At 34.8% G+C, this 20,669-nt stretch overlaps 2 protein-coding genes and 1 pseudogene across 2 annotated transcripts; 1 reads left to right on the plus strand and 2 right to left on the minus strand.

The window, feature by feature from the left end:
* The first annotated feature begins 595 nt into the window (after positions 1–595).
* On the plus strand, positions 596–13,223 carry LOC132307424 (transcription initiation factor TFIID subunit 6). Its single transcript, XM_059805176.1, has 13 exons — positions 596–734; positions 3,434–3,569; positions 3,834–3,920; positions 5,538–5,639; positions 5,724–5,832; positions 6,891–6,994; positions 7,085–7,222; positions 7,318–7,413; positions 9,730–9,854; positions 11,475–11,607; positions 12,230–12,355; positions 12,448–12,559; positions 12,765–13,223. Exons 2-13 carry the CDS (start codon positions 3,444–3,446, stop codon positions 13,139–13,141), a joined length of 1,635 nt encoding a protein of 544 aa, XP_059661159.1. The 5' UTR covers positions 596–734; positions 3,434–3,443; the 3' UTR covers positions 13,142–13,223.
* On the minus strand, positions 13,210–13,965 carry LOC132307426 (uncharacterized). The gene has a single exon (XM_059805178.1). It carries the CDS (start codon positions 13,735–13,737, stop codon positions 13,312–13,314), a length of 426 nt encoding a protein of 141 aa, XP_059661161.1. The 5' UTR covers positions 13,738–13,965; the 3' UTR covers positions 13,210–13,311.
* Positions 13,966–18,371: 4,406 nt separating this feature from the next.
* Positions 18,372–18,806, minus strand: LOC132309637 (uncharacterized; annotated as a pseudogene).
* Positions 18,807–20,669: the final 1,863 nt, after the last annotated feature.

Here is a 20,669-nt window from a genome sequence, read left to right on the forward strand (position 1 = left end):
ATATAAGTAAACAAAAATGCAAAAGATAAAATATGCAACCCCTTGAGTTGGTGGGTATTTTAGTAATTGTCTTTGCAAAATAATCTCAGAGATGATTTTTTTCAGAATAAAATAAATAAAAGTACTTATAATATACTAAGTAATTATAATTATATTATAATATAAGTATAATTACATGACGAATAATGTTGGGACGAGGATCCAATCTAATTACTTGGCATATTATTTATTAATAATTCATACTCAATTTCTTTATATTCATACATCCAATTTGTTTCTATTTAGATATCCAATCTGATAATCGATTTTGTTAAGGGTGTAAATTTTTATTAAATTAATTTAATATCAGATCACCAAAATAATGATTAAAAAATAAAAAAATAATTGACTTATAAAAAAAAAAATAATAATAATTGAAAAAAAAGAGTAAGAAAGAATATACAAAAGAAATAAGAAGAAAAATGATGTTGAAAAAACAATTTTTTTTTGAATGTTATGTTCAAACAATTTGATACTATAATTATATTATGATATTATATTATGTTGGAGCCCTATTTATTATCGGACCGGATCAATTACATGGCGTAATTGGTTTAGTTAATAATAATAATTCCAATAATGATTGAATAAGCCCTCTTTTGTGGTATTGGGTGTCTTCGAATCAGTACTTCTTCAGTCACAGAGTTCAGCCACCACTTGGTGACGACTTTCTCCGGCGAATAAACACAGTTGAGGTAAATCTCTCTCTCTCTAAATTTTTCTAAAATTTAGAAATATGTCTAGATATGGTGTAACATGAAACAACCCACTATTGTTCGACAAAATGCTTCCTCTAAATTTTTTTACTCATGAGACCTTTGGAGCTGTTTGGTTACGAGAATTTTTTAGGAGAAGTAAAGAAAAATCGGGTTTGAAGTCTTACAATCTGATGTTCTCTGGAAAACGAGAAAGTTCACTTTCTTCACTCATTCAATGAATTGTACATCCCTAATTTAAAACTGATTTTTTGCATTTTATTTATTATTTCTTTTGTTTTATTGAGGAACAAACCGATAAAAGATAAGGACTTGTATGTTAGCTTTCGTCTCTGCTGATTTTGAGCAATTAAGGTAAAAAAAAGGAAAAAAGGATCTGGGGTTTGTTCAATCTGGTGGTATTGGGAAAGTGGTTATGGATAGTTTCAAATAATGGAGATGTTTTTTTGGATATGAGTGGTATAGGAAGTATGGAGTTGCCAGGGGAAGGTGGAGCTCTTCACAAGTGAGGAGCTATTATGGGATGGGTGTATGCAGAGTCATCAAGAAAGCGTGCGAGATGGGTTTCCCAAACATGGTAGTTATATTATAAAAGCAGTGCTAGATTCAGCAATGATGTTTGGTGCAGAGAATATCCCCTTAAGGAATGTTTACCCGAACTCTTCAAGTTTTCTCTGCACAAGCATTTCACATTTGTGAGGGGTGTTGTATGAAAGACATTGGTGCATTCAGGAATATATATATTTTCATAGAACTATGTAGAATTGGGAGCTTGAAGCTGTTTCCACTTTCTTTGAGCTTTTGTATGGCTTCAGAGCATAAGTAATGGGTATGACTAGTTTCGGTGGATGGCCTCGAGGAGTGGGAGATTGAGGCGAACTCTTTTTATTAGGTGCTGGGAGAAGAGGGGGGGAGGTGATAGCTTCTTTTTAGGAAAAGTATTTTTTTTTTATTTAGCAAAAGTTTCTTCCAAGACAGGCATTGTTGCTGGGACATTGGTCTGTTATTGATTTCTGATCATTCATAACATGAACAAGAGGGGTAAATGCTCCTAACTTGGTGGTGTTTGTACAAGAACACAAAGGACAGACAACCATTTTTGGTGCATCATCTAGTGGCTAGAGAGCTATGGCCTCTCTTTTAGTGTGCTTGTGTAGCAGTGGCTAGTCCCAAGGTCAGAGAATGGTATTTGGAGACCTGGGTGGGGGCTAGGATAGTAAAGGCTAAACCCATGTGGTGGGCTCCCCTTTATGTCTGGGTGGTTTGTTTGGAAGGAGAAGAACAGAGACATGTTTGAAAGAGAGGAACTTCCCTTGTAAATTGAAGCATGTTGTAATTAGCTCTTTGTCCTTACTGATCTCGAGGAGGAGTTTTGGCTCTACTTGTATACGATATGTCTTCTAGACATTTGTTTCTTTGTCTTTGGGGATCTCTCTTCTATATTTTTTGTGTCCTTATGTTTGGGTCCTTTGGCCCTTTTCAATGTACTTCTATTAAAAAAAATAAAATAAAAAGTAAATTTTCAGATATATTGTTTTCGGCTAGAGAAACAAGGCCCTATATAGACGTGCTTTACATTATACTCATAATTTAAAATATTAGAAGGTTAAATGGTTTTGTATTTTAAGCTTTCAAGTTTTACTTTATGTTTCATATGTACCAAGTTGATATATCTTGCTTTTGATTTTGGTTTAAAATTGATTTTTTTGTTTAATATTGGTTCATTGTCTTTTCAATTTATACTTTTTTTTGCCATAACTTCACCAAATAATTGCTTTTCTGCCAGTGTTGTTGAGTTAGTTGGTTGTACAGGGAAACACAAGTGTAAGATAATTCTAGACCCCCGAATATTGAAAATTGATGTGGAATTCTTTTGAAATGTTTATCTTGATTTGAAGGTTTTTTTTGGGGATCTAGTTTTAAATAGACCTACCGTCTTCTTTTTTTCAATTTATTTTTTTATTTTTTATAGATTATATTAAAATTTGGATTATTTAAGTTTCCTAAGCGCATGCTGTGTTTAACACTGAAAGTCAACACTAATGGGTTCCACTAGATATAAATATTCTAAAAGCATTATTAAAGTGAGATAATCTTTTACTGCAAAAAGGTACATTCTTACTCATCTTAGTTATTCATATTCTAGCTATCCTAGTCTCTTTGCAAGTGCACATTTCTGACAAATTGGATCTTCTATTTGAAAGAAACTTTATGGACCCTGGGATGTAATGAGATTCTCTTACTGCATCGGATATATGACAAATACGACTGTAATTAGATTTAAGCCCCGTCCATAAATAGAAGTGCAAGTTCAAATGTAACTTTTACTTTGGAGATATAAGATTGAATGTGAATTTTTTTGTTTCCATTTTACCCTATAAAATACTTTTCTTGGCTTTCATTTTCAAACATTTTCCCATTCATATAAAAGGATGAAGTTTGGTGACCTCCTTAGATGTAGTGGAGTTATGTCACAAACTAATGGTAACTCAATACTCAAAGCCTGGGGAGTTGTAACTCATGCGTAGTGGAATTCATTTATAATTAAGAGAAGTCAAAAGAAGGGAGGATGGATAGTTTTTGGATTTGCATAAATTTGTGGTTTTTTTTAAAGATTGTTGTATTCCATAATAGAATTGTGTTGATATTTGATGCGCTGTGTTCATGAATATTGCTAGAGAGAAGAAAATGAGTATTGTGCCTAAGGAGACGGTCGAGGTCATAGCACAAAGCATCGGGATTAATAACTTGTCTTCAGATGTTGCACTTGCTCTTGCTTCTGATGTGGAATATCGTATGCGTGAGATAATGCAGGTAAAACTAGTTTGTGAAATATTGTAAAATATGGGCCTGCTTAATTGTTTATTTCTTTTATGTTGTATTGCTATGCTGTCTGGAATAAGTTTCTAGATCAAATTACTGGGTACGGTAGTGGGATGATGAGAGTTTTTTTTTTTTTGTTTTCTCTTTTAATTTCTGGTATGATAATGAGGAGTTTTTCTGAAGTAGAAGCAGAGTATTTTTAAGGAGATCAAGATAATTAATGACCTAATAGGAGCTCTTGTTATGAAACTACAGGAAGCAATCAAATGCATGCGTCATTCAAAGAGAACTACATTGACAACAGATGATGTTGATAGTGCACTCAGCCTAAGAAATGTTGAGGTATACTTCCAATTCAAGAACATTTAATGGTATGGCCTTACAGTTACTTATGTGTAGTGTAAACTTCCAATGCGAGGACATATATATTTTTTCGTTATATAACGATTTGGTACATTGTGAAGGATTTTCCATATATAGTTCATTTGACCTTGGTATTGCAGGGTCAAGGAAATACAAGGACGATAGTATTTTGGATTAATCTTCAGATACTGATTAAAAGTGAAAATTCTTATATACATTTTTTATGCATTGTTCCCGAGAAAAGCCTCTTTGTCAAATGTGCTAAATTAACATGTGAATCTTCTAATCATTTGGCTAATGACCAATGAGACTTGTAATATAACCATATTTTCTGGTTGTAATTCACTTCATGAATCCTGACACAAACCATGTTCTAAGAAGATTGACTGAAACAAGGCATAGTTGGAGGTGTTGACATGTTAATGAAACAAGTTTATTCCTCGATTTTATTAAGCATAAAGTCTTTGTAATTAGCAAAGTAATTAAGTTAAATTCTGATGTTTATAGGGAAAAATTGTAAATTTCAGATGTCAAGAGAATTTCTGGAAGATAGTTGAAGAATTTTGATCTGTTTTTTCTAATCCGCACTGTAAAAGATCTTTCTTCAATATAATTGGACCAACCGACATAAGAAAATTTCCCATTTAACCTTTTAGGAACTATTTCACATTGAAGCAAATGTAGAGGAAACTTAACAATCACTCGCAAATTTGAATGACAGATTGTGGATCAATAAGTTGCAAAGAACCATGTGAAAAGCAAATCAAGAAGCAAGAAAAATATCACTGACAACATCATATAAGGGGTTTGTGGGTTGAGGTCTTGTTCATATTTCATTATTTTTGTCTATTGAGGAGATGTGCCCTCAAAGAATTGTATTTTTGTGTTCCTAACAACACAATGCTCACCTAGCAAAAGAAACGAAAAGAAGAATATGTCACAATAAAAAAAATTTAGCGTCTATGATATTTCACTCGTTACTCCTTCGATTTTGTAACATGTTGGTATGTGCAACCGAAGAGAATGAAACACGTTTATTATTAATAATTTGTCTATAAAATAGGCTTCCATAGAAAATAAGAAGTCTTGTTAGCAAGTAAGCAGTTGGAGAGGCGTTTGGTTCGGAAAAACTGTTTAACGAATGTCTTGTTTATTTGTCAGGTATTTTCTGTACTTAAATTTTAGGCAGCCATTGGTTATGAGAGCAATGTTGATTATTTTATTTTCATCTGTGCATGGCTCTTCTCCGAGTGCATGATTAAGAATATGGACAAATGAAACAAAAAAAAAAATTCTGCTTTGCCACTGCTTTATGCATCAATAGAGAAGGTTGATTGATGAATCCTATGTAATAAAATGAACTTCTTATGTGGAACTCTGGAAGTGTCTTCTCTCTCTCTCTCTCTTTGTTTCTTTATATATATATATATATATATATATTTTTTTTTTTTGTTGGGGAAAAAAAATAAAAAAGATGCGTAGTACTTCTTTCTGATAGTTACCAAAAAAGAACAAAAGATACACTTCCAGTTCCAGTTTTGTTGATTTAGTAAAGTTCATCTTTTCTAATCTAATTCAGTAACTTTGTCACCTCAGCCAATTTATGGCTTCACCTCTGGGGATCCTTTGCGGTTCAGAAGAGCTGTCGGACACAAGGATTTGTTTTATGTTGATGACAAAGATGTAGATTTTAAAGATGTAAGAAATTGCTTATTATGCCAATGCTCCATCTTATTAAATTTGAGCACTTCATTGTTTTTATATTTATTTATTGATATCTAGGTGATTGAAACTCCTCTACCAAAAGCACCACTTGATACTTCAATTGTTTGTCACTGGCTAGCTATTGAAGGTGTACAACCAGCGATTCCTGAAAATGCTCCTGTTGAAGGTCTGTCTATAATGTTAGGAGTATTACCAACATTAGTTTGCTCACATTCAGATTCTGCATAGTTTAATACTTCAACTCATGCAGACGTAGTATGTAGAATAGTCCGAAATTTTAATAATCTGCTTATATACAAGTAATGATGGAATAGAAGTTAAGTCATTCTGATGGTTTTTGGCCCCACTTAAGGTTTATGTAAGTATGTGTGGTAGGGTGCCGGGGTGGATCCAGAAACTTATAATTGCGGGGCCGAACTAATGGATGAAAATAAAATTTAGAAAATATAGAAATAAATTATAATATATTATTCTTTAGATAGAAGCCTTCTGTATCTTTGATTCTTCATAATAATAATAATAATAATAATAACAAAAAAGACTATGATAAAAAATGTATAAATAAAAAGTATTTCATAATCCATGCATAAATTTGTCTAATTGGGCAAATATAATATAAAGATATAAATGGACAAAAAATTATAAAGTTACAAAATAGTAAAACAGAGAGAAAATAAATATGGGTTATATATATCTTTTTATTATATATTTATAAATGTGGATTTTCAAAATTAAACCTTAAAAGATTCCAAATTGAGATTATTTTTTAGCTTTGTGAAGTTTACTTGTTAATATAATTTTTTTTTTTTGGTAAGTAAATCTTTTTAATATATTTTAATTAAACTAGTATAGGGCCCTATTAAAAAAACAAAAAAAAAAGATGTTCAGGGATCAGTCTGAGTTGTGTGAAGTGTTTGGTTTTGGAATTAAACAAATTATACCTTTTTCTTCTGCAGGACCGAATTTCCAATGCTAAATTTTGCATCAGAAACTTTTAGTTTTAAATTCTTTTTGGAAATAATATCAGAAGAAAGAGAAAATTAAACAATAAATTTGGGCTTCAATATCATGATTATTGACTTTTTATTCGCAAATTTAAAAATGGCTCTAATCTTCAAGCACCAGTGATAGATCTGAGTGAAATATTCTCTACTTGAAAACCTTTAGTTTTACCTTCTCTAGCACCAATGCTGGAGGGCTAAATTGATTGTGCATATTTTACAGTTATTGTTGCTCCTCCTGATAGCCAAAAAACTGAGCAAAAGGACGATGGACTTCCTCTTGACATTAAATTGCCCATTAAACACGTGTTATCTAGGGAGCTCCAGGTATATGATTTACCATTCTTTTCCTAAATACATTTTTTCCCCCTTTCATTCTGCTATTTAATTCTATTATTCTTACTTTTATCCATGCAGCTATACTTTGAAAAAATCACTGAGCTTACTATGAGTAGGTCGAATGAAGACCTTTTCAAAGAAGCTTTAGTGAGCTTGGCCACAGACTCAGGACTTCATCCTTTAATTCCTTATTTCACATGCTTTATTGCAGATGAGGTATTTTGAGGCTACATTTTGAACATAAACAAATTTGAGATTTGAATTCTTTTAGTTATTTGTTCATTCACATTTTTGTTTCCCGATGATATCAGGTTTCTCGTGGTTTGAGTGATTTTCCTCTGCTGTTTGCTTTGATGCGTATTGTTTTGAGTCTTCTCCAGAATCCTCACATACACATAGAACCATATGTAAGTCCGTTGGTCATTTGTTTGGTTTATCTTTTTATGTGCATATACAGAAGGTTCTATATTGACATGTTAGTTCCTGAAGCAACATGTCTATGATGACCATCAGTAGGTTCTGTTCTACACTAGAGTGTGCATGTCACACATCAGGTTGGGATTTCTGACTTTAACCACTATTGGATGGTTCAGTGACTTTAGTCATTAGCTGCTCATAATGATTTGGAATATTGGATGTTTGTGATTTGGAATCTAGGAAATTCATTTGACAGATGCTATACAAAGCTGGGAGTTTGAGTGACAATGAATTTCAATGAGAATCTGGTGACCAAGTTGAAAATGCTAAAAAGAATTTGAAAAGGTTTCTCACGATTGTTTATGAGTGCTAGAACCAAAGGGAAAAATTTGCTTTTGTTCTTGCATATGACATACTTTTTTTTTTTTTAATCAAAAAGAAAAAGAAAGGCAAGTACTCTTGGGAACAATTTGATAATTTTTTGCACTCACTACCGATTTCCAAATTTTTGAGTTTTAGATGGTGAGATTGGCATGCAGCCATATTTGTTCTCATTACCTTACATAATCTTTGGTTTTGTTTTAATTATTATCAGCTTCTGTCAGTCTCTTGTTTTTGAAGACAGAATTATGTTGGTAATGTTAGTTATGGATGACGTGCCAGAAAGTGAAATTTACCTCTTACTTATTTAAAGAAAAGAAGAATGGTTGTTTTAAGAGTACTGTGGAGAACACCAAAAAAGAGTTGCTCTGTATTGTTGTATATATAAGTGAGAATAATAGAGGAATTTAAATCTTGTACAATACTAATCAAAAAAAAAAAAAATTCTTGTACTTTGACACAGTATCATGATTTGGTGCGATGTTCTCCCAATAATTTAGTAACTAATGATACTTATAGCTTATATCAAATGACGTAGCTGAGACTTGTGATATGTATTTGCAGCATTGGAAGTCTTTCACTAGACACAAAATCCTGATTGGTCAGCCACCCAAACACCCTTTTTGGTTTCTCTCTTCACTATTCTCTTTCTTTTCTCTTTTACTGTATAAGGCTGAGAACCAAATAAAGGTTCTGTTTTCATTCATTGAGTCCAAATCTTGATTGAAGCTTTGATCAACCTTCTTTTAGGTTAGGTTTTACTACTCTCTTCCATCAAACGTGCAGGTAAGATTTTGTTTCAACTTTTTTTTACCTAATATCATTATGTGAAATTATAATCTTAGATCTAGGTATAACCTAGTAGTCTAATTTTGATTTAGGTAGATTATTGAAGTTCTCTCTCTCTCCCTCTCTCTCTCTGCGCGCGCATGTGTGTATATATATATTGTTGAAATTTCCATCCATTTATAAGTAAAAGCTATACTAAATTTCAATTAATATTATAGATCTATGATATGTTTATGTAATAAAGATATGGAACCAAGTTTCAAATTTCAATTTGTAATCTTTTCAAAAAAATGTTAAATTTTTCCTAACTTATGATTTTCTTTGTTCAATTTTTTTAATTAAATATAAAAAATATATTATTTAAAGCACACATCAATCACTTAGGAAAACACACACGCGCATCAATCGCTAGCAAATTTCTTTTCTGGTTTAGTATTTCCTAGAGAATTTGATCTTTTGAATTATTTTTTGTTTATTTAGAAAAATTAAATAAAGGTAAATAAGACTAAAATAAAGTTGAATAAATGTAATATTTGTTGAAAAATGTTTATAACTTATGTTTGTGAAGTGTGAACAAATGTTGACAATTATTTCTCATAGTTGGTTTTCATTTGTAATCAATATTATAAAATGGCTTCAAAATTGACATTGGATGCGAGCATGGTGTTATGTTCTGAAAAGGGAATTGAAGATGAGAGTGGGGTTGAGGGGAATAATGAGGATGGTCAGAGGATTGAAGATTATGTGGATGGTTACTAATTTGTATTTATTTAGCTCATCACATTTTTTGTAGTTTGGGATTGCATTTGTAATTGATTATTCAACTGTTCTGTAATATTGATGAAATTTTCATAATTTCTCTTCTATAATTGCCTTTTATGTAGTTTAACTTTGCGCATCTCCTGATGCCGATCTGATACTGCTCAACTGAGTCAACTTCAGGGCTCAAGTCAGTGAGCAATACCTGACTTTAAAGCTTGATCAAGCTAGATGTGCTTAAGTGAACAAATTTAGTAGTAAAGTTCACATACCAACTATAAGAGCATTAAAAAATAATAAATAAACAAAATAGAAAATTGATATACTCTGTCACCAATTACCATATCTATCTTATCAGGCATTCTTTTCTTTATCAGCTTCACCAGTTGATGCCTTCAGTTGTTACCTGCCTTGTTGCAAAAAGATTAGGGAATCGATTTGCAGACAACCACTGGGAACTTAGAGACTTCACGGCAAACCTTGTTGCTTCAATATGCAAAAGGTGAGACTATTTGTTTTATTTTGTGCATACAGAGGAAGTGAGTGCCTTATGCTCCATTTGGTAGGAAAGAAAGACATGGATGGAAGGGAGAGAAAGAGGGATGCACGAGGCATCCCTAGGGAAGGGATAGTGACTTTCCCTCTTTTTGTTTGGTTGAATGGAAGGAAAGGGAAGGTAATAACTTACTTTCTTTGTTAGGAGAGAAGGGAAGAGAGAGTTTTAAAATCTATTTACCATTACATCCATCAATATCTATGGTACTCATTTGAAGGTACGAGGTAGTAATAGGGGTTAGTTATATCAGATAATTATGAAGGGTAGTAATGTCAATAAATAAATTTATAATAGATTTGCTACTCCTCTCCTCTCTTCCGTCCACTCTTGGATGGATCAAATTTGGTGGGCTAGGAACGATGGCTCATCCATCATTTCTTCCCACCCGATCTCCACTCTTCCAAACTATGGAAGCCTGTTCCTTTGTTTCTATCTTTCCTATACCCCTTGTCCTTCCTTCCTACCAAACGGGGCATTAGTTTAATATAACAGATCTAATATAGTATACTTGATTGTGATTTCGCTTTTGACCTTGTGCAAATGTCCATAAGTTTTAAGAACTTCTTCACTTGCCAAGATTTTAAATTTTATCTTTGTCAGTGATATAATTCCAGAATGAACAGATCGTTGAACCGTCAATTGTCCTATGCCATGATCGGTTCAAATAAATCTGGCGCAACTACACTGCTTTTTGTGACCCAAACAATAAAATTTGTTCAAATGGTGAACCAACTCGAGGTCTTTATGCCACTGTCTAAATATGTTAAGACTGAATTAGACAAATGCTTTAATTGACCCGACAAAACTCAGTCAACCAACATGCTTCCCTAACTGGTTTACTGACTACTGCATAAATTAGCCTTGAGAGATTTGGGAAAAACGAAAAAGAGAAAAAAAAAAAAATAGCGCTCTAATATATATTTGCCATTTGTACCATCAGCTGTTAGCTTAGGAAGCAAAGGCACTCCTCTAGTGGGTGCTGTGGCGGATTCAGATAATGCTTGGAGTGTTTTTGAGTTTGAATTTGTTTATTTATGTATTTATTTTATAGTTGGACATGACGAGGCAATTTTGTAATTATTTTAAAAGTAATAGAGTTCCAATGCAATTTTAGAACATATAATGGGTTAATTAAAAATAATATAAAATTTAGAAATTAGAAACAACACCCATCCAACTCTAAGCTCCAACTTAGTTATTGGATTAATGATTTTTACTTATCAAAAGAAAAAAAAGAAGAGAAAATCATTATATATATATATATATACAATATTATTTTCTTGTTAGATCCCTTTTGTGGCCGTGTCCTATTTTTTTGGGACTTGGCGTATCGCCGTGACATATTGTGTCATACCTGTGTCTTGTGTTCATATCTGTGTTTCATAGCTTGAGTGGTATCTCCTGCCACCCCAAAGTGGAAATTTAGGGTTTGTCACATTTAAAACACAGGTACATGTCTTTTACTTATAAAAGAAAGAAAATATACTTGCCATTCGTGTCTATTCAGAAATCTTATCTTTAGATTTGATGTTTTGCTCTTGGAATTTAATTTCTATCATTTTGCAGATTTGGACACGTTTATAATAATCTCCAGACACGTTTGACAAAAACATTGCTTCATGCTTTCTTGGACCCAAAACGGGCATTGACACAACACTATGGTGCTATTCAAGGATTAGCGGCTCTAGGACCTAATGTGGTATTTTCTGCTTTCATACTCTTGTCATGAATAATAATTCTAACTGTTAATGTCTATTTGGAAGCTAGTTGTAAGGAACATTGTTCAAACCTGCTTGTGATATTCATTAATATTAAGTGAACCCATTTTCAATTCAAGTGAAGAAGAGGAGAAGAGTAATAATAGAGAGAAAGAAGAGAGGAAGGGAAGTGGTTTTTGAATTTCTCCCATGTTGTACCAAGGAAAACAATAGTGCAAGATTTTGTACAACTCTAAAACTTTGAAGTGTTTTTCCTTCTTCCTTCTTTTCTCTCAAAAACTCTCTAGCTTTGGAATATAATTTTAACCTGAAAGGAGAATATCTTAAAAAAAAAAATTCTTCTGTATCTTCTCCTCTTTTCCTTTTGCCACCATCAAATTACAGAAATAAGAATGGAAAATTTTGTAATGGAAAATTTTGTAATGATTGCCTTTGTTTCCTATCATTTCCATCAGTATCTTTGTTCTCATGAATAAAGTACTGATTAACATCAGTATATGTGCTTTTTGTTCAAATTTTTCTTGGGGGAGGAAAGTGGTGACATCTTTTTCATTTGTACATAAAATTTTAAGCAGTTTCTGATGCTTCTCAAGTCATGAGCAGGTCCGCCTTCTTATACTGCCAAATCTTGAAACATACCTGCAATTTCTTGAACCAGAGATGCTTCTTGAGAAGCAAAAAAATGAGATGAAACGGCATGAAGCTTGGCGTGTTTATGGGGCCTTGCTGGTGAGTATACTATTAGTACACTGCTTGTATTAATTTATGGTATGATGTCTTCTAGGTATGTGATTGATACGACGAGGCTGCTCACTTTTCAGCGTGCTTCCGGTCAATGTGTATATGATCGGCTCAAGATGTTTCCCCCTTTACCACCCCCATCCACAGATGCTGTCTGGAGGGTTAATGGAAGGGTTATAACCAGAAGACTGGGTAAGAGTTTCATGAACTGTTAAACCATCTACACGTACAATTTTACTTTGTTCATATGCCTTACAGCAGTTTAGACATTGAAGTATTTAACCAATGTTTGGTGGCTTCGTTATTATTGTTTAAATGAGATTTATTATGATACCTTCTAAGGAATAGAAAGAATTTATTCAGGTCGGTCCTTATTTTTTCTTTTTAATTCATCAAGATAAACGCAAGGCAAGCGACGAGCAGTTGGAGCAGCAGCCTCCCTTGAAGAAAGTTGCAACGGATGGCCCAATGGTTGCATTGTCAAACAACTCCTCAACATCTGACATGCAGATAGAAACAAGTGTTCCTGCTTCTTTATCTGATTCTGATGTGGGGCCATCTTCATCTTTTCGACAATACCCGAACGACAACATTTCTAGTAGCAGAGGTAGAAGAGACAAGGGGGACAACCAGTCTTTGAAGATGTCGGCTTTCCTTGCTCAGGCTTGGAAGGATGACCTGAACTCTGGCCATCTTTTGTCGTCCTTGTTTGAGCTATTTGGTGAAAGCATTTTCTCATTCATTCCAACTTCTGAGATGTCATTGCTTTTGTGACAATTTGGAGTAAACAGCCGTTGTAAGGATTAGTTTTAATATTTGACGAAATAACGAAAAAATTCGCATTCTTCTCTGGAAATTAACACGTCATTTCTTATTCATGTAAAACTTAAATTCAAACATTTGCAGTAGATTGAATTCAATGTAGAGGAATGTATATAGGTCATTTAAACAAGTTCAGCAGCAACTATCTTGGAGGACTCGCGTTCAACTGCCTTTTTGAGGAAGCTGTCTTCTTCCAGGACCATTTGGACGGGCAAGAATCCTAGCCCGTTTGCCATGGCGAGCATCATCTGCTTCGTCTCTGCCTTGAACTCCTCAAAATCCACCGATCCATTCGAGTCGTGATCGAACTGCACGAAGAGGGAAGTGTACACGCGGGAGAGCTCATCTTGTTCGGTCTTAACATCAATACCGAAGTGGGTCTCGAACACCCTGAGACTCTGCAGCTCCTTCAACAACTCTGCATAGGAGAGGAGGCCGTCATGGTCTGTGTCGAGGCAGGTGAATCGGTCATAGATTGAACCGTTGAATGCTTCTTCATCTTCCACAAAGCTAACAATGGTGGCACCATCTAACACTTCTACACTCATTTTCTTTAACCTGCTTCTCACCTGAGGCTTATATGATGATGATCAAAAGGAAGCTCATATATATATATATATATATAGTTATGGTGGTTCACTTTAGTTATACATTCCAACTGCATATGTGTATGCTGTTTGAAACACTAATGCTACTACTTTTCAGCTTGTGTTTGACCCTGCCATAGTTTTCTGAACATGTATATGGGTATAAAACAAGGTAACGGGATGATCCACAGAAACAAATATCAGTGGGCCTAAAATAGATTGCAGCCCTCGTCCGTGCGTGTTTCTGTTATCCAGTTGTGAGGAATTAATTGTGGAATAATTCTTTCCACGTTGACCAGTGAATAGTTTTAAAATTATATAATAGACCCTTATGGGGAGAATAATAATAATAATTACTCCGTATAGAATACTAGACTTATTAGAAAGTCATTTGCATTAGAAGTTGACTAGTGAAAACCATTATATTCGTAATAATTAAAACGAGACAACTGATCCAATAGTTCCTCAATACAACGCGTGAAGGGCTCACCGCCATGGTTTCTAGTCAAGGACAAGAGGACCCATAGATTGTTGTTATGGATAATTTTAAAAAAATTAGCGTTTTAAAGGTCTAAATTAAGTCAAATTCTAGTTTTTTAAATTAATTGAGTTTTTTTTAAGCGCTAGGCATGGAATTTTAGATCATCAATCTTTTAATCCTCAAACTGCCCTTCTATATTGTTGCAAAATGACCCAACTACCCAGCTCTCCAACAACTCCATAATCAAAGCCATTTCAACAGACAACGACCTGTTCCAAGGGTAATTCATCACGTCGCCTTTTGCCGGTCACGGCGGATTGAATTCTCTAACTCCATAAAATCCCTCTAATGGCTTTTCCTAATCTTCTCCAAATTGCCATCGCTTCATTTCTGAGAACCAAACAGTACTGATCTGAAAACAGAACTTCGATTTCAGGCATTAAATCCCTAACCGATCCCAAACAGTACTGATCTGCAGACCAGGGTTCAGTCGTTTTCCTAAGATCTCCTTTCATTAAAGGGACAGCACATACGACCCACAAAGCAAAGAGTCAAGGGGTTCACGCAGCAAGGAGAATGAATTGATAGCAAGCAGAGAGAGCTTGAGGAAGTGAGTAAGTGGGCCCAAATATCCCCATTCATTGTCTTCCTAAAATGCTTCTCAAACTGGGTAGAAATCCCCCTCAAAAGAATTTTCTCCCTCACGGTATGAGGCGCAGGTTACGATTGGCTTCTCAGCGGCCACGAATGGCGGAGCAATTCGTCGACCGCGTGGAGGAAGGAGAAGGAGGCGTCGGCGGAATCGGACCAGATGGAGAGGGTTTTAGAGAGAGAAGACAGAGACTTGAGGGTCTGTTACGTCGACGTTTTGATCCAATGGCCAGGCGGCGACGGACTTCTCAGCGGCCACGATTGGCGGTGACCAATTCGTCGACCGCGTCAAGGAAGGAGGAGGCGTCGGCTGAGTCGGACCAGGGGCAGGCTTTAGAGAGAGAGAGAGAGAGAGAGAGGAGAGAGAGACTTGAAGGTCTGCTGGGCAGTTAAGGAATAAAAAGATAATTTACAGTAAAATTCCATATCTCATTCGGGAAAACTCCTTTAATTTGAAAAATTAGAATTTCACTCCATCAATGTACATTAATTAGTTTTTTAAAACATGCTTAAATTTATTTATTTTAGTACATTTGTTCTATATTTCAATATATATTTAATGCATTTAAATCTAAAATAAATACGTTAAAACTTAAGTCACATAAAACGGGAGCGAAAAGAAATTTAATAGCGGAAGCATAAGAGCGACATAATTAAGTCTTAAGCAGTGATAATTTGATCGAATGAGAATTTGATCGAAAGCGAGCGCGGAGCTTGAAAGCCGGAACGCGCTCGGGGTGTGAGAGCGACACTGTTAAGGATAGTAAAATATTCATTTATTTTTACTTTGTCAGTATTTGGTAAAGGTCTATATCTTAAGGATAGTAAAATATTCATTTATTTTTACTTTGTCAGTATTTGGTAAAGGTCTATATCGAGATTGAGGTCGAATCCATCGAACCGAACATGTAAAATAACTTGCCGAAAATTGATTAGATAAGCTATTTTTGTTAAATTTTAATATTTATTTTCTTTGTAAATATTTTACGACAACCAGAAAATAAAAAAAATATTTTTTTTAAAAATATTTTACATCCAAACATACGGAGCCTTAGGTTAAAATATATACTTTTAATTAGAGTTAATTACAGTGACACCCCCTGTGATTTGCCTTATTGACAATTAGATGAAACTTGGCCATTTTTTGGACAATTACACCCATTTAGTTTGCTAAAGTTAACATTGACACCCTAACAATGTTAATGGACTTTTATACCTTTTGATTTGTGAATTAGCTTATTTGAATTCTAAAATTACTATTTTAACCTTTATATATTCATAGATAAATATATATATACATACACACACATATAGATAGACAAACACATACTAGCCAACAATTGATCAGCATTTAAAATGTGAATCAATCTCCAGAAAAATCGCCTATTGCTACCAAAAATATGTACATACATAGTTCTTGCAATAAAAGAATTAAACGGGGCATTATATGCGGGACTTGGATCATTTAAGTTAAATATTCTCTAAGTTATTCTGAGTTAAATTTGCTACAGATTTGACATTTAAAATCTATCTGCTGCTCCACGTCAACAAATTCAAAGAAAATTTAAAAACTGCACTCTTTAGAAATAAGAAAAATTTACCAATGTTTAAAAATTGTACCGTTTTGAATTTAATTTCCAATCATTAAGTTGCATGTTTTCTGATCACATTTTTATCCATTTTAATTCCATAGCGAAGACCATTCATTTTTGGCGCAAAATATTCCCCCAATCGTGTATACCTCCTTATGCACTTGTATTGTTCATATTTTTCTTTTATAAAAGACCGCATTCAGGAAAAAAAGATAATAAAAAAATTCCCCCAATAGTGAGAATGAGCAAGAGGAGAGAGAGGATATTTTTTTGGAAAAGATGAGGGAGATATATGAATTTTACGAGTGAAATTTTTAAACTTTGGTAAATTTTCGTTATCTCAACCGAGTATGGTGAATTCAAAACAGTGTAGTTTTTAAACTTTGATAAATTTTTCTTATCTCAAAACAGTGCAGTTTTGAAACTTTCTTTAAATTAGTTGACGTGGTTTAATACCTAGATTGATTTTAAATGTCACGTATCAATCTTTAGCGAATTCAATTTAGGATAACTTAGAGAATATTTAACTTAGAGATCCAAGTCCTATACGCATATGTGTACCAATGTGAATGGACTTATTTGTGTGTGTATCAGTGTGAATTGACCTATTTGTGTGTATTTGTGTGTGTATTAGGATTTTGTTCACTATTAATGGGTGTGTGTATATATATATATACACATTTTTTTTTTTTAACCCTGGCAAGAAAACATGTCATACGCCATACGACATTTACAATAAGATCATCGGGCAGATACAGAAGATAAAAAACACATAAAACACCATTCCAAACTAACTAACACCTCTTATAGTCAAGATCAATAATCTTGACAAGCCAAAGAAAAGGTGGCAGCTATAGAAGGAAAACCACCACAACAAAAGAAAAAAACACCGGCGAGAGAACCAAACACACCGGCGAGAGAACCAAATATGGCGTACATCGGCAAGGGACACAGATGCATCAGATCCACTCCCAGCGCAAAATATCAAAAAGCTCCATAAAGGAGCAGACAAACAAACCCAACTCCGGCGACCCAGCAACCATTTAACCTCGAAAACGGTGCAGATCAGGAGATTGAGAACAAAAACTCACAATGAAACGTGAGAGACGCTGCTTACAATGAAACTTCGACGACAGCGAGGAAAAACAACAAAAGACGGCGTGAATCCACCCACCAAACAGGCTATGTACAGCACACCAATATTATTAATCAGTGGGTGGCCGGGATCGGGACCTCCCCACTCCCATGGGAGGGAGTGGGGAGGAAGCAGGGGGGTGAAGGTGAGGAGTGGCGGCTACTAGGGCAGAGAGAGGCGAGAGAAAAGTTGGGTAGAGAGAGAAAGTCCCCATATATACACACATTGACGTAATTTGTTCTCCAATGAATATGTTAATGTTAAAGCACAACAATCAATTATATATATGCTGATTAGGGTTTTTTTTAGTGTCTGTTTTAGGGCAAATGGGCAAAAAAAATCAAGGGTTTACAATTGAAATCATATGCAAAGTGAGAATGGAGAGAGGGAAAATAAATAAATCTCCTCCATGCATGTTCTTCAATTTAAACAAAAATAATAATTAATTCATTCAAATTCAAGCTATATTATAAATAATAATACATCAGCAACTCACAAAACAGATTATTGATTGGGAATTTCTGTGATTGTAGCATCATTGAAGATACTAGGAATTCATTTAAGATATAAGGCCATTCGATATATCAAATTACCGAATCGAATTCATTTAAGATATTATGACTTTAGTTGGAGTAAACAACTTTTCATGCTTCTCTGGAAATTAACACGGAAGTCATTTCTTATTCATGTAAAATTCAAAATACAAAGGCAAGGAAAACAGGTCACTTCAGTTGATTTAAACAAGTTCAGCAGCAACTATCCTGGAGCACTTGCGTTCAACTGCCTTTTTGAGGAAGCTGTCTTCTTCCAGGACCATTTGGACGGGCAAGAATCCTAGCCCGTTTGGCATGGCGAGCATCATCTGCTTCGTCTCTGCCTTGAACTCCTCAAAATCCACCGATCCATTCAAGTCGTGATCGAACTGCACGAAGAGGGAAGTCTACACGCGGGAGAGCTCATCTTGTTCGGTCTTAACATCAATACCGAAGTGGGTCTCGAACACCCTGAGACTCTGCAGCTCCTTCAACAACTCTGCATAGGAGAGGAGTCCGTCATGGTCTGTGTCAAGACAGGTGAAGCGGTCATGGATTGAACCGTTGAATGCTTCTTCATCTTCCACAAAGCTAACAATGGTGGCACCATCTAACACTTCGACACAGACTACACTCATTTTCTTTAATCTGCTTCTCACCTGAGGCTTATATGATGATAAAAAGGAAGCTTAGATGATTATGTGCTTAAATATAGTTATGGTGGTTATGACTTTAGTTGTACATTCCAAATGCATATATATATTAGCAATTTGAAACACTAATGCTATTAGTTTTCAGCCTGTGTTTGACCCTGCCATAGTTTTCTGAACGTATATATGTATTATAGTTATAAAACATGGAAACGGGATGATCCACATAAACAAATATCAGTGGGCCTAAAATAGATTGCAGCCCTCGTCTGTGTGTGTTTCTGTTATCCAGTTGTGAGGAATTAATTGTGGATTAATTCTTCTCACGTGGACCAGTGAACAGTTTTAAAATTATATAATAGACCCTTATGGGGAGAATAATAATAATAATTACTATACTAGACTTATTAGAAAGTCATTAGCATTAGAAGTTGACTAGCGAAAACCATTATATTCGTAATAATTAAACAAGACAACTGATCCAATAGCGCCTCAATACAACGCCTGATGAACTTACCGCCATGGTTTCTAGTCAAGGACAAGAGGACCCATAGATTATTGTTATGGATAATTTACAAAAAATATTCTCGTCTTGAAGGTCTAAATTAAGTCAAATTCTAGTTTCTTAAATTAATGGAGGTTTTTTTAAGCGCTAGGCCACCGCTCCTCGCCTTCATCCCTTGCTTCCTCCCCACTCCCTCCCATGGGAGTGGGGAGGTTTCGATCCCGGCCACTCACTGATTAATAATATTGGTGTGCTGTACATACCTTGTTTGGTGGGTGGATTCATGCCGTCTTTTGTTGTTTTTCCTCGCTGTCGTTGAGATTTCGCTGTAAGCAGCGTCTCTCACGTTTAATCGTGAGTTTTTTTTGTTCTCAATTTCCTGATCTGTGCCTTTTCCGAAGATAGATGGTTGCTGGGTCGCCGGAGTTAGGTTTGTTTGTCTGCTCCTTTATGGAGCTTTTTCGTGTTTTGTGCTGGGATTGGATCAGATGCATCTGTGTCCTTTGCTGACCTACGCCGTATTTGGTGCCTGTGCTGGTGTGTTTTGTTCTCTCACCGGTAGTTTTTTTTCTTTTGTTGTGATAGTTTTCCTTCTATAGCTAGCACCTTTTTTTTAGCATGTCAAGACTGTTGATCTTGACTATAAGAGGTGTTAATAAGTTTGAAATGATGTTTTATGTGTTTTTGATCTTCTGTATCTGTTCGATGACCTTGTTGTAGATGCCGTATGGCATGTTTTCTTACCAAGGTTAAAAAAATAAATAAATAAAAATAAAAATAAAAAAAAGCGCTGTAATTTTAGATTATCTTTTAATTCTCAAAGTGCCCTTCCATAATCAAAGCCATTCAACAGACAACGACCTGTTCTAAGGTTAATTCATCACGTCGCCTTTTGCCGGGTCACGGCAGATTGAATTATCTAACTCCATAAAAATCCCTCTAATGGCTTTTCCTAATCTTCTCCAAATTGCCATCGCTTCATTTCTGAGAACCAAACAGTACTGATCTGAAAACAGAACTTCGATTTCAGGCATTAAATCCCTAACCGAATCCCAAACAGTACTGATATGCAGACAAGGGTTCAGTCGTTTTCCTAAGATCTCCTTTCATTAAAGGGACAGCGCATACGACCCACAAAGCAAAGAGTCAAGGGGTTCACGCAGTAAGGAGAATGAATTGATAGCAAGCAGAGAGAGCTTTAAGAAGTGAGTTAAGTGGGCCCAAATATCCCCATTCATTGTCTTCCTAAAATGCTTCTCAAGTCTTCCTAAAATGCTTCTCAAACTGGGTAGAAATCCCCCTCAAAAGAATTTTCTCCCTCACGGTATGAGGCGCAGGTTACGATT

The sequence above is a fragment of the Cornus florida genome, unplaced genomic scaffold (genome assembly GCF_030987335.1).
Source record: "Cornus florida cultivar Cherokee Brave unplaced genomic scaffold, ASM3098733v1 CherokeeBrave_3.0.0_Hap2_Chr05, whole genome shotgun sequence".
NCBI lineage: Eukaryota > Viridiplantae > Streptophyta > Magnoliopsida > Cornales > Cornaceae > Cornus > Cornus florida.